General features: G+C 45.0%; 2 protein-coding genes across 2 annotated transcripts in view; one reads left to right on the plus strand and one right to left on the minus strand.

The window, feature by feature from the left end:
• Window positions 1-2,557: 2,557 nt before the first annotated feature.
• TXNDC9 (thioredoxin domain containing 9) lies at window positions 2,558-11,718 on the minus strand. The gene is made up of 4 exons (XM_010312658.2): window positions 11,472-11,718; window positions 9,138-9,256; window positions 6,975-7,229; window positions 2,558-4,084 (listed from the first exon to the last, which is right to left on the minus strand). Exons 1-4 carry the CDS (start codon window positions 11,658-11,660, stop codon window positions 3,967-3,969), a joined length of 681 nt encoding a protein of 226 aa, XP_010310960.2. The 5' UTR covers window positions 11,661-11,718; the 3' UTR covers window positions 2,558-3,966.
• A 4,279-nt stretch (window positions 11,719-15,997) lies between these two features.
• The window catches only part of EIF5B (eukaryotic translation initiation factor 5B), a 37,709-nt gene continuing 34,552 nt past the window's right edge, over window positions 15,998-19,154 (plus strand). The window contains exon 1 of the mRNA XM_075738023.1: window positions 15,998-16,150. Within this exon, the coding sequence (XP_075594138.1) occupies window positions 16,116-16,150 (35 nt within the window). The 5' untranslated portion in view covers window positions 15,998-16,115. The remainder of the gene's footprint in view (window positions 16,151-19,154) is intronic.

The following is a 19,154-nucleotide window of genomic DNA, read 5'->3' on the forward strand; positions in this document are numbered from 1 at the left end:
TACTCTTAAACAGAAGGACTTGTTTCAGAAACTACTGTTCAAAGTCCAAATTTTCTATAGAAATTTCTGTAGGAAAGTATTCCTTTTAGAAATTCTACATTGGAAATAGCACAATGCGGATTACTTGGAACCGAGGACTGGAAGGCATCAATTCATCTTTCCAGTTGGCCTCCCTCAACGACCCCTATTGCACTTGCAGGCCATCCAACCTACTCATGGGGTCCAAGAGCAGCTGCTCAGCTGTTGCTCTCGCCAGAGTTTATTTCTCATCCCATCTCTTTCAGGGACCAGACTTCTTCACACTTCCTAAAGTTCAACTCAGCACTTGACTTCTAGGTAGATTTCTTCAGCAGACCATCACAAGCATAATGCGGGATCAATCGGCGATCCAAGAGTGCCCAGTCAAGGCCAAATAATCTAGCGTTAATAGCTGGACAACACAGATCATGTTTGGTATGACTGTCTCCATGCACTTCTTTAATGATTACTTCATGCAAGCATGAAGCACAGACTTAAGCACTAATCATTACTAAAGTTACATGGTGAGTTCATGCATAAGCCCCATAATGTCAAAAGCTATACGTGAACATTTCTCATCTCTTTTTTATATAATACCCTTTCATGGCTCACACATGCCAGACCAGGTACCATATTGTGATTAGTCTAGGCTCAGGAACCTTCTTTAGTCATATCCTTACATATACGATCTATCTGCTGTAGGCAACTAATCACATGCAACCTGCATCCTTCCTAGATAATGCGTATCATCATCATCATCTCATCTATCAGCCATATTGCCACTAGATTGCTGTTGACAAAGTCAGGCTTTGTGCTTTTCAAGTCTGTACAGCTGACATTTGTTGGAGTTGCTGTTCTCTGTACTGCTTACACTTCCAGCTTGCTGACCCAGGTCTTACTATCAGGGACACTTCATTATTTAATCTGCACTGCAAAATCACTGAGCTCTACCACAGAAGAATAATATGTTCCTCACTACCCAAACTAGAAGATTTTTCCAGTTCTTAAAGAATTTTTAAGTTTCAGCCAAAATAAAATTCTTGGATTTGGATTGTTCATCTTAAAGTAATATGCAGATCAAGAATGGAGATCTTACCAAGAGGACCGTTCAATGACAGCTTTAATCTTCATTCAAGACAGAAAATTCAGACATCAAAAGACCTGAAGCAGACAGATCTATGAGGCTGCTACTTCAAAATAAATTTAATTTTTTTTAGTACAAACAGTCTCAACTTCCCCTTTTACCCAAACCATGCATTCCTGCAAACTCCTTGTACCAGCACCGGAGGGCGTGTGGCCATATTACAAGCCAGATGAAGGAAAAGGTCCAATTGAAGATTAACCTACAAAAAAACCCCCAGCAGCTTAAAGTGACCTGAAACCACAGACTCTGGCTAGGATTTGCATTGAGTTTGTAATGGGGCTATTCACACATGGAAGCAAATAACCTCTCACAATGTACCACGCTGGAATCCTGACAAGTCCACGTGTTTCCACACAGCACGCAACTATGTTAGACATGATTTTATATTTCCACAGCCTATTCAACATAATTAGGACTCAGAGATGAGTCTGGCCAAGGCACTCTTAAAAATACTGTTGGAACATTGGTTTCCTAAATTAAATTGCATGCAACTGGATGAAAAAAAAAAGAGAGCAGTTTCTAGTGCATTGTCCTGGTTTCAGCTGAGAGGATTGATTTTCTTCATAGTAGCTAGTTTCGGGATATGTTTCAGATTTGTGCTGGAGACAGCATTGATAATATAGGGATGTTTTTGTTCTATGGACTTATTGTTGAGCAGTGTTTACACGGGGCCAAGGCCTGTTCTGCTTCTCGCACTGCCCTGCCAGCGGGATGGCTGGGGGTGCACAAGGAGTTGGGAGGAGACACAGACAGGACAGGTGACCCAAACTGACCAAAGGGATATTCCATACTATATGACATCATGCTCAGTTTATAAGGAGCTTGGGGGAAGGGGGAGGGGGGGTGGTGGCGTTCGGAGCGATGGCGTTTGTCTTCCCAAGTAACCGTTACGCGTGACGGAGCCCTGCTGTCCTGGAGATGGCTGAACCCCTGCCTGCCCATGGGAAGTGGTGAATGAATTCCTTGCTTTGCTTTGCTTGTGCGCGCGGCTTTTGCTTTACCTGTTAAACTGCCTTTATCTCAACCCACGAGTTCTCTCACTTTAACTCTTCCAATTCTCTCCCCCATCCCGATGGGGGGGAGTGAACGAGCAGCTGCATGGTGCTCAGCTGCCAGCTGGGGTAAAACCACGACATGCATTTAAAGAGTTTGTACATTAAAAAGGAGATCAACTCGAAGCAAGTCTACTTTATGCTTCTAGTAGGTTAATGGACAGCTGTGTACATCTTAAGTTGATTGCCTTCTCAAAGTGATGTCGTAACGTTAGACAGAACTGTACATAGTTTGCTAGAAATCCAGAAAGAGCACTTGCAACTTTCTGATGGACCTAATTCAAAGAGAAAAAAACCTCACAGCACCTAGACCGCCTTATTTGAAAGGATGAAAAAGTCAACATTAGAATTAAAATAATTTTATTTCAATGTACATGAACAGAAATAAAATATAATTTTTTTAACTTACTTAGATATATTGCTGGGCTGGCCCAATCACAAGTGTTCTCCATTACAAGGCAGCAAGACTGACTAGACCCACTTCACTGCTTTTTGGACCAACTGGATTCAAGGTACCACCTCAAAAGGGTCCTTCAGCACACAGCAAATTTTTTTTTTTTTTTTTTGGAAAACAAAACTCATCAACCAGAAATCTTACATTGTGTTCCAAGGAAGATGTCCCTTGAAAATTCTGTCCATTACTGAAGAACAGTACACAGTATGCGGCGCTATATCTAAACTTAACAGATCAAGGTTTTTCCCAAATACTTTTCTCTATTCTACTCTCTTGTACAAAGCATCTGCTATAAAATCCACACATTCAAAACCACAGAATTATACAAACCCGTGAACGAGGCTGTTTTCAATATGCTTGTTGCTATGTGCTATCACCCGCTGTATCAGCTTTAACATGCAGCGTACATAGATGGTAAAGGGGCATTTCTCTTGACCACCTATTTCAGAATTCACAGAAGTTTTTCTACAACTTATAGTGCAATGTAGTTAAGTTATTCAATGTCATGATATGGCACCATAAGATATGCAATCATTTGTTAAAATGCACAATTCCTTTCCTAATAATTTTGTGGTGCTTTACTGATAATATAAATAATAATAAACTTAAAAAGACAACTGGAAGAGGAACTGATCGGGAAAAATCTTTTTAAAAAGTGTCTATCAGTTCCTTTAATAAAATTAGAAGAAAACCTGGAACTGTCAGATTCAAAGAAAACAATAGGAAGTAGTTCTTCACACAACACAGTTAAACTGTGGAGTCCTTGCCATGTGATGTGGATGCTAGGATACTATGAGAATTTAAAGAGATTTTTCTTCCACGATTTTAACCAGCAAATGCTCTCAGATACAGAGTTCCCCAAGCCACAGACTGCTTAAAGTATATTCTGGGGAAGCATTGCTATCTGCTCACCCTGTTTTTATTCTTCCTTGCGCATCTGCTTTTGGCCACTGAGCCTGGATGCTGGGCCAGAGGGACCTTTGGTCTGACTTGGTACAGTTGGTTCTTACAGTTACTTCCAAACACTCAAACACTTCATAAACTTATACTTAAGATAAAGTTCATCATTTGCCACGTTAGTTAGAAGGACTTAGATTTTTGAATTACAAATGACTTCCAAAAGAGGAAAAAAAAATATTTAAGCTTTTTTTCTGCTATGACTCAGTTGTATAAAACTGTATAGAAAAATGGGCATTATGTGCAGATGTAATGTAAAGCAGTAAGCTTTATAAAAAACATTCTTAGAAATGTACCAAGCATAAACAAAAGATGATTTACAAATACATTTAGCTGTTCTTCTAGTCATCATCAGAATCTGAATCGTATTTCTTTCCTCTGATGGTCTTCTTATCCAACTTTGTAAAGCTTGTTCCAAATTTCTTTTGACTTTGAAAAGGTGGGTCCATCAAATTTCCACTAGAGGAAAAAGAGTAAGACTTATTGATCAAAGCTGTATTCATGCAGACAGTAAGTAGCATATCTAATCATCTGTTTCTCCAGGAAAGCACTGTAAGAGAACACAGCCCCTACTCCCTAAAGCCACCCTAAGTAGCATTGCAGTGTTGCTAGCACAGCACATCCCGGACAAAATGGCCTAGATATCTCTAGTTAAGACAGGAGTGTGAGTGTAAACAGCACCTGAGTGGAGCACTCAAGAAAAACTGTCTGAAAGGGCTTTTGCTGCAAACTGATCAGGCTAAAGACAACCATCTGTCAGATTAAACAGCAATGAGGGAATTACAGAGAGACTTCTCAAAACAAATGAGGAGCCAGAAGCACAAAAGAAGGTAAAATTTTCTAACAGAGACTTCGGAGTAGAAATGGATGAATCAGAACTGTGTTTTGTACTGCCAGAAGTCATCTTTATCTCTGCCCGGGCCAGACGGAGCAGCTTCCCCATCGGACACTGCACTCTAGCTAGTGGACTACGGAGGGACTCATGCCTCAGTGTGCATGTATGACCCTGCAGGGGCTTTCCCGCCAGCGTGCATGTCCACGGGTTGCTGGGAACAGCAGGTGCTCATGTAAAGCTGAAGCACCCACATCTCCTACAGCGGGGTGCGCAAGGAGGGCAATCCCCTCCATTTGCTCAGAAAAGGGCATGTGGGCTTTCGCTCACACGACCCATGAGGGGTTTGCATCTAAGTGCCAGTGAGTGAGAGAGCAATTACAGCCTTCTGGAATTAGCTATAGAAGGGTGTTATAGAAGGGTGTTTAGAAATGTGTAGGTATTAACATTTTGTAAATAACATTTTGCTGACATTAATCCTAAATCTACAGGTCACTGATTGCTAGTAAATTACATGTCAGTAATAAGTCAATACAGCACTTGAATCCTGATTTTAGTCAAGCAGCATGACCTGAACAGTTTTTCCCCTAGATACAGCATATCCTTTCACCATCTGCTATCACACAGGTTGAGGGAAAAGAACTGTTTCTAGATGCTGAGGAGGACTATCTCCTTTTCAGGAACTCCAGAGTGTGGGACATCACGTTCAAAGCAGCATGGAAATGCAACACTTGTACATAACTGGATGTCTCCTAGAATGTCCTAGTTTCAGCTGGGACAGAGTTAATTTTCTTCCTTGTAGCTGGTATAGTGCTGTGCTTTGGACTTAGGATGAGAATAATGTTGATACACACTGATGCTCTAGTTGTTGCTGAGCAGTGCTTACAATTAAGTCAAGGACTTTTCCGCTTCCCAGGCCCTGCCAGTGAGGAGGCATGAGCCTTCTGCAGGAGGTGCACAAGAAGCTGGGTGGGGGCACAGCCAGGACAGCTGACCCCAACTGGCAAAGGAATATTCCACACCATGTGACATCACGCTCAGTATATAAGCTGGGGGGAGTTTGCTGGGGAGTGCCGCAGCTTGGGAATTAGCTGGGTATCTGTTAGTGGGTGGTGAGCAATTGTGCTGTGCATCACCACTTGATTTGTATATTCTATTATCATTATTATTATATTCCTCTTCTGTCTTATTGAACTGTTTTTATCTCAACCCATGAGTTTTACTTTTTTCGGTTCTCTCTCTCATCCCACTGCGGGGAGGTGAGCGAACGGCTGTGGAGTTGCTTTAGCTGCTGGTCAGGTTAAACCATGACATGGGCTGTGTGGATATTGTGGCTCACTTTGCAAAGCCAGAGTACCAAACTCAGCATCTGGCAAAACGAACAAAGAACGAAACAACTCCTCCAACTCCACAAGGAGCTAAGAGCGGAATACACGTACTAGTAGAGTCAAGTAGGAAGTAAAATTATGTTGTAAGCCAATGTACTAACATTTAGCAAATTCAATGCAGCTTGGTGCAACTCCACTGTAAGATTTCTCCCATAAAAAGCTGTTGCTGTCTAGAATATATATCCAAGTGATCTTTGACTCCTCTGCATATTTACTTGTTACTGAACTGGGAAGTGGGTATTAACACTTGTTTTGAATGATACATTTTCATTTCAGTCATTTCATCCGAAGTTCAACAGCTACTAAACTAAACTGAACAGTAGTTCCTTTGCCTTTAAGATACAACAATACTTTTTGCCAAAATTTGGAAATCAGACATTGAAATAAATTCAGATAATGAAGTTTAGAATTAAAAAAAAAGAAAAAGCCAAAGACATTCAAAACAAAAGAGCAAAATTAACCTAAAAAGATAGAGATGACATTTTAGCCACACTGGAAAGCAAAGCAGAAAGGCCTGGTAAATGATTCTCCAGTAAAGCCAGGCTATTGTGGTAACAGTTATCTTCTACTGCCTTCTATCCTGTAGTCTTAAATATGGGATTTATGATGATTATATTGTACTGCTACACAAATAATTTATTTGCATTTCTGCAACTTATTTTCATTTTCTGTACTGTTCATTAAAAACACATTCACATATGTAACATGGACTAAGACAGTTTAAGGATTACTTGCTGAGTATTCTCTGAACTGGATTAAAAATACTCCAACTTTACCGCACTGCAACTGTGACCTCTAAGCATCTATAGCTGATTTAGAAAGGATCACACTAGACGCATGACTGAGAGGCCATATCAAAGCAGCGTAGCTACTCTATACACCTCACAGCAAGAACTGTTTATTTTTATTACTGTACAAAAAGGACGACATAATGCTCATTATAATGTCTCAATACTTTCCCAAACAGATACTCTCTTCTTTTCCTTGCCAAAGGACACAGATCAAATAACTGGATCAAATTCTTGTGTGTCTTAAACATACAACATATCAGTTACAAATTCTCCTGTCTGCAAGCATGTTCTCCTTGCACTCTATCTGAAAATAAAACAATCACAAAACAATTAATTACCTGTAATTAATTACATCTGCACAGCCTAATCTCCATTCTAAGGTCTCTGTAGTGAAGTCATCAGTGTTACCGAGATCAGTAAAGCCGACAACATAGTCTTGTGTTTTTCCGTCTTTTACTAGTGCTAGAGTGGGAATTACTTTGATGCGCAGTCTCTCGCATAAGAAAGGAGATTTTTCAGCATTTAATTTCAAGAATTTTGTCTCAACATGCTTTTTTGCCAATACAGTCAAATGTTTGTCCATTATTTGGCACCTGTGGGGAAAAAAAATATAAAGTGTTAGAATCAATAAGCTGAAAAAGATGTATTTTAGAGAAAGTTTAAAAGGAACAGTAAAGAGCTAGTTCTGTCATGTTAATTCCTCAGATATGACCTTTGTAATTATGAATTTAGTTTCAAAAGAAACTGTGTTTCAAATGTAGCTGGATTTAATGGCTAATAGAGTAACAGCCTGGAGCACCTTTATTGCACAATTATACTATCCATTTCTCTAATTTCTTCCTAATTACTCCCACATACACCTGAAAGCCTCTCTCATTTCTTGAGAGCATTTATTGATACCATTTCCCACCAACTTCTATTCTTCCTGCTCTAGCTTCATTGTCTGTCATCTGGAAAATTTCTCTATAATGAACTTCATGTCTTCAGAGTACTACTCTTAACATGTTACAGTGTTTTGTATTTTTTTCAGTAACCGTCTCCACGACTGAGATGCAGTCTGTACTAACTTTACAGGAATAAAAAAAGAAATTATTTGTACAGACTGCTTCAGTAGCACTATAGGCAAAAATATTTCACTTTTCTGTTGCAATCAAATAGGAGTAAGCATACAGTTACTGTGTTTCAGTTACAGGACAGTAACATGAACTGCTCAAAATACTTGTCAGATGGCAGAGATGTGTGGACTTGTCACCTGCAATCTCAACTTTCTGGATTGTCATCTTTAATTGGTTTGGCTTAGCTGTGTGAACTCTGTGATGTGATTGTCCTTTTAAGTCAAAAGGAGAGCTGAGCAGATCAAAAAGCTGGAGTGGGCAAGGATGAAAGCAACTTGATACTGAGCTTGGTAAACCCGACACACTACCTTCAAGCTGGTTGTCAGCATGACACATTTTACAAAGAACCAAAGAACCTTCTCTGAAGTTCTTCCTCCTGAGTCTACAGACCTTGTTGGGTCAAGAAAAAAGAACCAAACAACCCAAACCTGTTCTAAGCTACTTTATTTGCAGAGACAGACTTTCAAACTTGAGTAAAAGCTAGCCAAATACAACTGCTTCAGATATTTCTGAAACTTAAACATTTAACTTAGAAAATACAGGACACAGATACCTCACTGCATAATCCAGCCTTGACCTCTTTCAATTTCTCACATTGAGGCTGTTTCAGTTTATATTCTATAAACTAGAGAGAACAAAACATCTTGGGGGTAAAAAACCACCAACCAAAACCAGGACAACTGGCTACTCCTTCAACAAACTACTTCGCAACTGCATTTTAACCGAAGACATTGAGACAGACCCACTGAGCAACAGCCCACAACCCAGAACTTCTGAAATTCTTTCAAGGAAGCGTGAGATCTTATTTTAGGTTTCTATCCTGAGTCAGGACATACTCACAGATCTAGGTCTCTCACACCCTAAAAAAGTGACATAATTACAAAGGCACAGGCACAAAGGGAAAGCAGCTGCAACTGATATCCACGGATCCTTTCAAAGTAAAAGGGAAAATTCTGAAGATGCCTAGACAAGTTTTTGTTTATATTTTTATTTTCATTTGCCAGAACTGTCCAGAATATCTCTGTCTGGAATAACCAGATGCTGCTGCTAGTATGGTCACTAAGTTTACAGACCTGGCTCTGTCAAACTAAATCAATAACAAAACATAGCACTCTTTCAAATACTGTCAAAGTAGTCACACATTTATATTCTAATCAACTATGTAACAGGGTATTAATTGTTGTCAAATCATGTTCAGATTGACTGGAATGGGAAAAAAAATTAAAAAAATGTCTTGAGACGGGAGGGAGATTTGGAAAATGAAGGAATTTGAATACTTGTAAAACTGCCTATTTATTTGTGGGATTTGAAAGAACAAAAGAACACATCTGTTTTTGTAAACATCTATAAACAAAAGGTTTCTTGAACGTAGCTGATTTACTGTACCTGAACGTTGTATCTCTATAGAAATGGCAAACCACGTTTTTACTTTCTTTGACTTCTTGGAAAAAGTCTCTCTCACTTGGGATTTCTCTGTATTCTCCATGTCCTTTTGAAAGCCACTCCTTTTGGAAAACACAACAGGAAATAATTAGTATGGAGTTTGTTAGTCCTGCACCTGTCATGCAAGCTCTACATCTTTCAAGAAAAATAACAGAGGGGGACTACAGTGGAAGCCCATTTCATACAGTAATAGAAGGAGAAACAAGTTACTTCCTCCCTTTAGTTCTGTTTTGAAAATATGCAAATGCCACTTGGCTAGACAATACTTTTGGGTTGTGTCTTTCTCAACAACAGATAGGTGGTTGACCAGTAAGGCTACCTTACTTATTTGGAAATACAAATTTTGCACAGAGCAGCATAAATTTCTGCAGTACAGCCTCTCGGGAAGACTAGACTAGTTCAAAGAGAACACCAATGACAGAAAATTCTCAGCATTTGAAAACTGCTCATCGACAGCTTGGGCTATGGTCTCTAAAATGTTTTTGAACCCTCAGAGAACTCTTGTCTAAAACTGATTCAAGTCATTACATGTATTAAAATAGATTTCTAATTTTTCCCTCTATGAGAACATCAGGGAGAAAAAAGCCTACTAACTGACCTGCAACAGATGTTTATCAAAATGATGGTATCCTAATATGAGCCGGGCTTCCAGAAAACCATTTAGAAGACACACATACATTAGTCATAAAATGTATGGAGAAACAGCATTTCACAAGCTAAAATTTACAGGCAACTTCAAAACCTGCCCGATTAAGTGTGGAAATACAGTTTAGAGAAAGCTAATCTGCAAGATTTTCAACAAATGCACACTTAAGAAGAAAACCAGCTTCTACAATATTGGAAGTTAATTGTAGTGTATTAAAACAAGTACAAGCTAAGCTAGATGACTAGAAGTAGTGCAGTAAAACAGAACTGGACAAAGAACTTTCCGGTGGGGGAAAACAAATTCAGATAAATCACAGTTCTTGATCTTGCAGTTTTGTCTTAGCAGAGTGGAGGAAAAAAATGTTTCCAAGCTAAATTAGGATAGAACAAAGACTTTCCTGAACATTGTACACATTAAAAATGCATATGAGCATATGGAGAAGTCATCATGATGCAAATCAAGAACTGATCCTTCAACAGTGGGTATGCATTAATTCCTCTCTGCACAATCCTATTCCAGAATAGCATGGTAGCATACTCCTTTTGCTGAGTAGTATCCTACTTCAAATTTGCATTTGAAAATGCATGAGAACAGTGACTTAAGATCAACTGACATGAACAAGTTTTCACATGACAACTACCACATGATCACATCCAAAAGCATCCAAGTGTTATGACTTCTGAAAAAGGAAAACACTAGAATCAAATATAAACTGAACTTCTGAACACAAGCAAATAGCATGCCACTTTCTCTACTTTTGTGTTTAGAGACTCAAAGCCGCTAACACTGCTGTCCTCCAGCATCTCAACCATGCCATGACATTTTACTGCATTCCCGTTTCAAAGCATGGCATTAGCTTTTATGGGTTCCACCACAGCCAGAGCATCTCCTTTCAACCCAGTCACCTGCCCCACAACCCAGTCTATTTCTTTGTTCAGGTTTGCTTAGATGGAGTAAGCTAAGAAACCTATGCCTTCCCTACTTACAATTCAGGTCTCACACCATATGTTACCAAAATTTTGGTGAGAACTATGTTCAAAGAGGCTTTTTGGGGAGCATAAAGACCACAAGTTAGCATGAGGTATCAGGGACCAAAGCAGAATTTCTTTTCTGCAAGAAGAAATGAGCAGTCATACAAAGACAACATTTCATTGGGTTAGAAGGAGCAGGACAAACAATTCCACACTAGGAACAAGGAAAGACCCGGTATCATTCTGCTACAAAATACCTTAAGAGAAGAGCAGGCGTCACTTACATGCCATAAGTAACAATCTCCAGAATTCAGAAGCTTAAGGAGCCTAAAGGCTTACGATTAAGTTGCCTACAAGGCTTATGCTTCCAGATAGCAATATTCAGTGAATAGGGACACACTTAAATCTTTGTACAAGACTCTTTATCCTATCCTTATTGTAAACACAGAGGTTCTTCTCTCCTCCTGTTAAAAAACACAAAGCAGGCACACATGGACAGACACTCACTTTCCTGGATAATTTAAAATTAGTAAGTACAGAAAGGCGAGGAAGAAGAAAAAAAAAAACACCCACAAAACAAACAATCCCAAAACATTTAGTTCACATATACAATTTCCCTAGGATTTCCAGATCAAGAGTCTGCATTACTACAGGAATTACTTGTTTCTGCTGCTGCGCCTTTTTTAGAGCCTCAAGCCTCCTTTGTTTAAGGCATTCCAATTCATCTTCATCCATTTGGTCCAGCTTCTGTATTTCAGCATCCAGGTGTTCTTCCACAACCTTGGTAGTCTGAAGTATTTCATTCTCCAGAACTTTTTGAAGTATTTCAACAGAGGTATCAGCAGCCATCTTTAACTAGAAAGCGGTCTCTTCAGAGCTGTGGAAATAGTAATACATGGAATTAACATTTACACAAACACTTAATTAAAAGTCTGACCTCTCTTACTTGCAGTTCACACTGTAGAGGAACAAAATGCTATACTATTCGAAGATAACAGTAGATAGTTCTTTTCTATATTGCAATCCCCTTTGGAGGATACTTTCACAATGAACACAGATGGCAGAAAAGATACCAGTCAAGTCCTGTTCTCTCAATCCCAAAGGCAGCTGTTGAAAGCACAGAGGAATCTGAAATTGCTTGTCAATATAAACAAGTAAAATTCACCAGTTTCAAAGGAACACTCATCCCGAGCCAGATCCATATACCTTTAATAAACATTCTGAAACTAGAAGACACAATTGGAAAGCTCCAAACTGCTGGAAGGAGGTGTAAGATGTCTCAGATAAGTCTAAGTAATACTCAGTTTATAAGTTTCTGCCAGTAGTTTAAATACAATTACTTTAAGTACTTGACGCCTATTAACATATTTAAATCTGAATTAACACTCCTCTCCTCAGCTAAAAGACAGACAAGGCCTTCAACAGCGAACGCTTTAGGCCAATACACTGCTTCAATTAGTACAAGAAAACTATTGCAAACACCACCCTATGGCAGCCAGTGAAGGGATTAAAAAAACCCCAACAACCACTACCTAATTGATGTGTGAAGAAACACAGCTAAAATAATTTTCTGTAAAGTTCTCCCTGCTCAAACACTTCAAAGGGCACAAAACACTGACTGTGGTGCATGAAGAGCTGGGGGAGTCTAAATACTTCATAAGGCACAAAATACTAAGAGCAGGATGCATGAAGAGCTGGACAACATAATTGATTGTTCTCTCCATTAAACTTAGGCTACAAAAAACTATCACTGCAATGAGTGACAGTTTTGAAACCAGGATGGTGCACATTCACATTCTCAACCTGCAGGCCACCAACTTAATGTGCTGAATTTGGGTTCCAGCGTACTCTTGGCCATATTTCAAAATAGCCAAACTACCAGAGCCACTGGCTTCATAAACACCTTGCATACAGAGGCAAGAAAGCATTTTAAGTAGCGATGGGCAATGTACCAACATTACGGCAGCACTCCAAGCGTAATGCAACATCAGCAGTGCCAAGCCTGCAGCCACACTCCACGTGTCACAGCCACGCTTGCTCTGACCTGCAGCACCTTTTCTTGAGTCCCTCTCCCCGAAACTGCTAACTACAAAGTCTCTCCGTTAGTGTCTTCCATCCCCCTGTCTCGTATTTACAGAGGAAACAAGAACCTTGCCAGGGCAGATCAGAGGCCACTAGCTCTTCAGGAGAGGAAGGGAACCCTGCTCAGCCGGGGCAAAGGGAGGCTTGTCCAAGCAAACAGGAAGGAAAACGGAAAGCCGACCCCAGCCAGTCTCCACTACAGCCTGCGGTCCCCAGAGGGCTGCCGGCTCCCCAAGCCGCGGAAGCCTGGGTGCCAACAAGGGTTTCATAAGCAGCACGGGGCCTGCGCCCAAGGCCCGCTCCCGGGGGACCCGGCACCACTGACAGGGCCGCGGTCCTGCCCGCTCCTGCCAGGGAGGGGCGCTGGGAGCCCGGCCGACCCCGCCCGCCGGAGACCGCCTACAGCGGGGCCGAGAAGCGCCGCCGGCTGCGGGGCGGGGGGGGGCCGGCGTACGGCAGGACACTGCGCAGGCGCCGCGCGCCTCCGCGGGGCCGTTACAGACAACGGTCGCCCACCCGCGCGCCCGCCCACCCAACTCCTGACGAGCTCTCTAAGAAAAGCCTCACCATCCCCGGGCCACGGTACCGGCTGTGCCGCCCCCCCCACCAGAAACAGCCGAAGCCCAGACGCACAACCGCCACTCACCCCTTCGGTGCTCCGCGCCACGCCCGCACAGCGCCCCTCCCCGCCCCGCCAGCCCACCGCGCCCTGCCAGCGTCTCGCGAGAACCGGGGCGGTACCGCTGCCGAGTGCGCGCGCACGCAGACCTCCCCGACGCGTTCATTGGCCGGGGCAGCGGGCGCGTCCCTGCGGCTGCGGGCGCGTCCCTGCGGCGGCCGGCGCCCAGCACGCATGCGCCCTGCCCGGGTGGGTGTTGCTCCTGCGGGCAGCAGCCAGGAGGGCGGGACCCGCGGGAGGGGCGGGGCTCAGTCGGGGCGTCTCCCCTTCCGCGTCGCAGCTCCGCCCCGCGAGAACTACCTCTGCCGAGACGCGCTGCCCACCCACGTCCCGTCCCCCTAGCAACCGCACTCCTCCCGGCATGCACAGCGGCTTCCTCCATCTTTCCCTCCCCTGTCGCCGAACGGACGCGTCTGGGGTGCAGCAGGGCTCCCCTGGCGTGCGGAAGCGCGGCCGCTCTAGGCAGCTGGCCTCCCTCATCCGCGATGCTCTGGGCGGGGCTTGGCCTCGAGGGGGCGTGTCCTGCCCCGCCCCTTCCCTCACCTCAGTGTCCGGCCGCGGTGGGGTGGGTGTGTGGCGCCGGCGTGCGGCTGTAACGGCTACCGACGGGAGCTGGGAGGGCCTGCCGCCGCTGCCACCACCACTTTTCTGAGGGACTTCTGCTCGGGGACTCCTTCTCGGGGTTGGGCGTGTGAGGCTGAGCCCCCTCAGGGAGTCGGGGCGCGGCGGGGGCGTAACGGCCGGGAGCCGCGGGGCTGGGCCCCTCGAGCGATGCCGTGAGGTAAGGGCGGCCCGCGCGGCGCCTCGGCGAGGGCAGGCGGGGCTGGCAGGGAGCGGGCGCTGGGCTCCGGCAGGACCGTTACGAAGACGGCTGTATTTGAGAATCCGGGGCTTGCCGTCTCTTTGCTCTTGCAAGTGTGGTAAAAGATCCACAGGTCTAAATAATGGGGTATTAAAGTGTGTTTTTTAAAACCCAAAAGTGTTCTGTTTTCTCATTTCCTGGAAATCTGACTCCCCGGTACTGAAGTATGCTGATGAGGAAGGTGGGGTGGAAAGATAAACTCTTGGATTTATCTGCAGCTGGCTGGGAGCCTGGGTGGGGGAGGCTGATAAGGAGTTCTAGCTGTATAAAGGCAGAGGCAAGTAGGAACTGAGGGTTGTAGGGAGTGAAGCAAGATGGAGGTGGTGATCCTGGGGCTGAAAGGTGAAAAGAACCGTCAGGCTTGCTCTGTCTGCAAAAGGAATTACTGTAACAGGGTGATGACAGCAACAGAGAATGTGTAGCTCTCAAAGTGTGTTAAATAGTGTGATGCCTGTGACCACTGCTCCATCTTGCTTTGCTCTTGAGAAACGTGGCCAGGAGATGGGGTTGGACGTGGAAGCCCCTCTGCCATAACACACTGTTTGCTGTCTAACTTCCATGCTGTATTTCTGTGAACTTAGGCCGTCTTCTCCCACCCCGCGGCAGCAGTATCCAGGCTCTCCTGTGAGAGAGTGCAGCACCATTTCAACTCTTGTGCTGCAAGGCTTCTTGGAGGGCAGAGGGAGGAAAAGCTTTGTACGCTCAGGAAATCGGGCGAGGAGGGAAGGAAATACCATACATTTAATGCTGCTGCCCAGCAGCCAAACTCCCTGCAGGAGAACCTCTGTCCCTGGAGCTGAGTTTGATCATTGCTTCTGTGCCGTGCTATAGACCCAACTCTGCTGCCTCTGACCCCCCAGTTTGGCTGGAGGCCGGTCACCACGGGGTCAGATGGTGGACTTTTGTGGTTTGTGCTTTCGCTTGTGGGCCGGGGCAATGCTGGGGATAAAGGACCAGCGGAGGCCTGCAAAGGGCTGGGGCACGGAAGAAGAAGGGCGAGGTGTACCGGGCAGCGCTCCCCGACGTGCCTCGTTTGAATTACTGCTTGGTTGCTGGGCTGCCGTCGTGCATCCTGAGAGCTTTCCCCTTAGCCTCTCTGTTCATCTACTTCAACCCAGCTGTCCCGTTTGACTCCAGATAAAAGTTTTCCAAACTTGTTACCTTTATTTTGGCTATTCAGTCGGTTTTTGTGGCCAAATGGGCTACGATCCTGCCAGGAGTTCTGGTCCTCTGCGGCCCTCAGGGGGAGGCAAGAGGGAAACTGCAGATTTGGGACATCGCTTAGTCATTTCCCAGCGCTGCCTGAGGACCAAGCTGATGGAAACAAAGCCGATCTCAGGAAGCCGGTCGCTGGAACCCCCGAGAGCAGCCGCGTCCCCGGCGAGGGGGCGGCCGGCGCTGGCCCCGCTCTCCACACCCCGGAGCCAAGCAGCGCCGCGCCGGTTCCTCCTCCGGCCGGCGGGGGGCGCCAACGCGCGGAGGCGCTTTCCGGCCGGCGCCGCGGCTGCCGCTCGTCGCGTGTCGGCGCGGGGCAGGCCGGGACGGCGGGGGCGGGGCGGGCGCGTGCGCGGCGCGCGGCGGGGCGGGCGGTGGGGGCGGCTTTGCCATATGCACGGGGCTGCGCGCGGGCGCGGGCGGCCGGGCAGCGCTGAGGTGGGGGACGAGCGCCGGGGCCGCCGCCATGGGCAAGAAGCAGAAGAACAAGAGCGAGGACAGGTAAGGCGGCGGCGTCCTCCTCCTCCTCTTCCCCTTGCCTCTCTCCCCGGGCCGCTGACAGCAGCAGCCGCGGCGAGCGCCGGTGCCGCGGCGCTGAGTCAGGCCCTGCCGGGGCTCGCGGCCTCGTCGGAGGCGGCGAGCAGGCGGGGCTCGTTAGGCCCGGCCCGGCGGCCGTTGACCGGGCGGCGTCGGGGCGGAAGGCCCGGTCTTGCCTCTCGCCCTGGGGAGCGGCACCGGCTGCGTGTGCTGGCCCGGCCGGCGCTGGAGGCCCGAGGAGACGGCGGCCGCGGGGGGCGGCCGGGTGTCCCGCGGGCGGCGATGTGGAGGGGGCGGCTGGCGGCCGCCGAGGCCGGTGTCGGCAGGAGAAACTTGGCCGTTGGTGCTGGAGCGGCTGCTTCGCGCTGCCTCTGAAAGGCGCTTCCCTGAGCCTCGTCCGGGTTCGCGGGGAGTCTGTCCGGGAGCAGGCAGCGGCAGACGGCCACTGGTTGTGAGCGCACATCTCGATTATCAGCTAAAAAGAACTTTTTGGTTCAGTTACAGTGCCTGAAGTGGTTTTTTAAATTATTTTTTTTTAATAGGAGACGGTGCTATAGATCCTGCTATAACTTAGTGATTTGTGCGTGTTTAATAAATGCAGATGTTAGGTATTTCAGTGATTACCCGTCTGCGGTTATGTGCATATCATCTTGGAGTCTGTCCCGTCAGTGAACTTTTTTTTTAAGAGATTCTTAGAATGGGGGTTATATTAACCATATGGAATGCTGACTGATTAACGTTGTATGTATATACACTAGCAGGAGGGAACATGTTGTTATTTGTCACTATAAAACAATAAATACAAAAATGCAGTCAATTTGGAGAGTGTTTTTAGTTGTTAATGCTGACAAGGAATTAAATGAAAACTGTTTTAAAATGCTTATGAACTAGAAACAGTACAACTTTTTTTCCTCTCCTAGACTGCACACTTTGTATATCCTTTTTGGATCATTAAGTATTTCGTTTATGAAAGTACTCCTTATGAAGGCTATTTCACAAAATATTATTTCCTTTCTAAGTATTTTTTGCTACCTAGATGTGTATTGCATTAAGATGTTGATTTTAGTGACCTAAGGTTGTTACTCTTTACCAGGTTAGGGTGTAAACTGTTTTAGTTTCTCTGGTCTGTTCTGGGTAACGAGTGTTTTGCTGCTCTATGTTTCCTCACACCTTTTGCCATACCGTGTATGCTGCTTTGTAGTATCTGTTGTTATCAGCTTGTTTCATGGGCTGTATTTCACAGGTACATCTTGGAGCAGCTCTGTTGAGGAGATGAGTCAAGTGTGATTTGAGAAAGAAGAGGGACAGGTTGGATTTTTGCACTCTAAAGGAAAGAAGGCCTAGTGCTTTTCTTTGTACCTGGTGTGGTAGACGCAGAAGCCTCTGGGTACTGAAGTGTCGCTGTTTGAGGCCCTTCCAGTGATAGTGTCTGATGTGCAGGTGAAGCTTTGAGAGTCTTGGTGTTTACTGGATACCTTGTTCTCTTGTATTTCAGTGGAAATTACTGAGCATAGGTCTCTGTTTGGCGCTATGTGCAAAATCTCATTTATGTCTAAAAAATGGAAGCATACCTTGAGAAAGACCAAGAATTTGTTAGAATAATTGAAATTTTAAGAGCCTAATGATTATTAGTCCAGATTTAATTGTTACAGAAAAAGAAAGAGCAATAATGCAGTTAAAATAATTATGCTTACTGTCTTACTGCTGCTGCTCCGAGTCCTAAGGCTGGTGTTTTCATCCTGGTGGTGGTGAGGTGTTACAGTGAGTTGTCAGCATCAGGTGTCCTTCACAAGGAGCAATGTGATTGTGTTGATGGTTTCATCTTCCTCACTTTAGGATCCACTTGAGATCATTTTTATATGCTTGCTAATGTGCTTTTGTGTCTTTGCTCTTCATCGGTTCGCAGCTCTGTGTTACATCCAAATAGGTAAAAGGCACTGTGTATTAGATACTATTTCTTTCTTGTTTGTTACCCCTAAAACCAGTTTTGTCCAGGTCTGCATTTCTCTTAGCCAGCCACTGGTGAGTCGTGGGGTGTCCAGTGCTGAGTCCTATACAAGCCATCTCTATTTATCCCATGCCTGTGCTCCCTCTGCTGAATCCTGCGTCTCTACTTCCACTCCTTGATACCACACCAGGCCTGTATTTCTCTACATCATTGTTGTAGAGTTGTGAATATCTCATTCTATACAGAGTAACTGCTTGTTACTTCTATCTGTATGAAACTTTGGTTGCAGCATGCCTGGGTAAACAAAAGTAGAACCAGTTAGGCGTAGCACCTGGTCAGTTACTTGATTTACCTGCGACAGCAATTTCTGTAAAAGTTGCAGGCAGGTCAAGAAAAGTTCAGCCAAAGTAAGCCTGACAGACTTTAGTCCTAAAGCCTTGCAAATGCAGTACAGAGCTTATGGACTGCTACTAGCAGTGGCAATACTGTGTTACAGGGCTACGCAGTTGTATGGCGATGGGAGGGATGATGTGGAAGAATTCAAATGCATATGTGTTTGAGAAGTAGGACAGGACAGTTAGACTGGGTGTATTTTATAGCAGGGAGTTTGAAGAGATGGGAGTGAGGAGGGACCTGGAGGGCCAGTGACATTTTGGAATAGGCTCTATTTGCAGAGCTACCCCCATCATCTGGTGGTACTGGTTCTAGCTGACGCTCCTGTGAATGCCAGGCTCCCTTAGGGCAAAGGCTGCATTACATATTTGAATCTGTAGCTTGAAGGTGGACTTCAACATCCCCTATCAGGCTCCCTTCTGTTCCTGGTAGACTGAGAGGAATGGCACCGTGGAATCAAAGGTTTCCAGTCGGTTTTGTCTCCCATATCTTCAGTTCTGTACTATGCAGAGTTACTTGTTTCCTCCTCTTTTTCCTCTTTTTCCTTCCTCAACAACTATGTTACAGGTACAATCCCTTACATCCCTTTTGGCTGCCTCTCCCAAAGCACGCAGCAGCTCAAGGGCA

Source organism: Balearica regulorum, chromosome 1, assembly GCF_011004875.1.
Source record: "Balearica regulorum gibbericeps isolate bBalReg1 chromosome 1, bBalReg1.pri, whole genome shotgun sequence".
Classification (NCBI taxonomy): Eukaryota; Metazoa; Chordata; class Aves; order Gruiformes; family Gruidae; genus Balearica; species Balearica regulorum.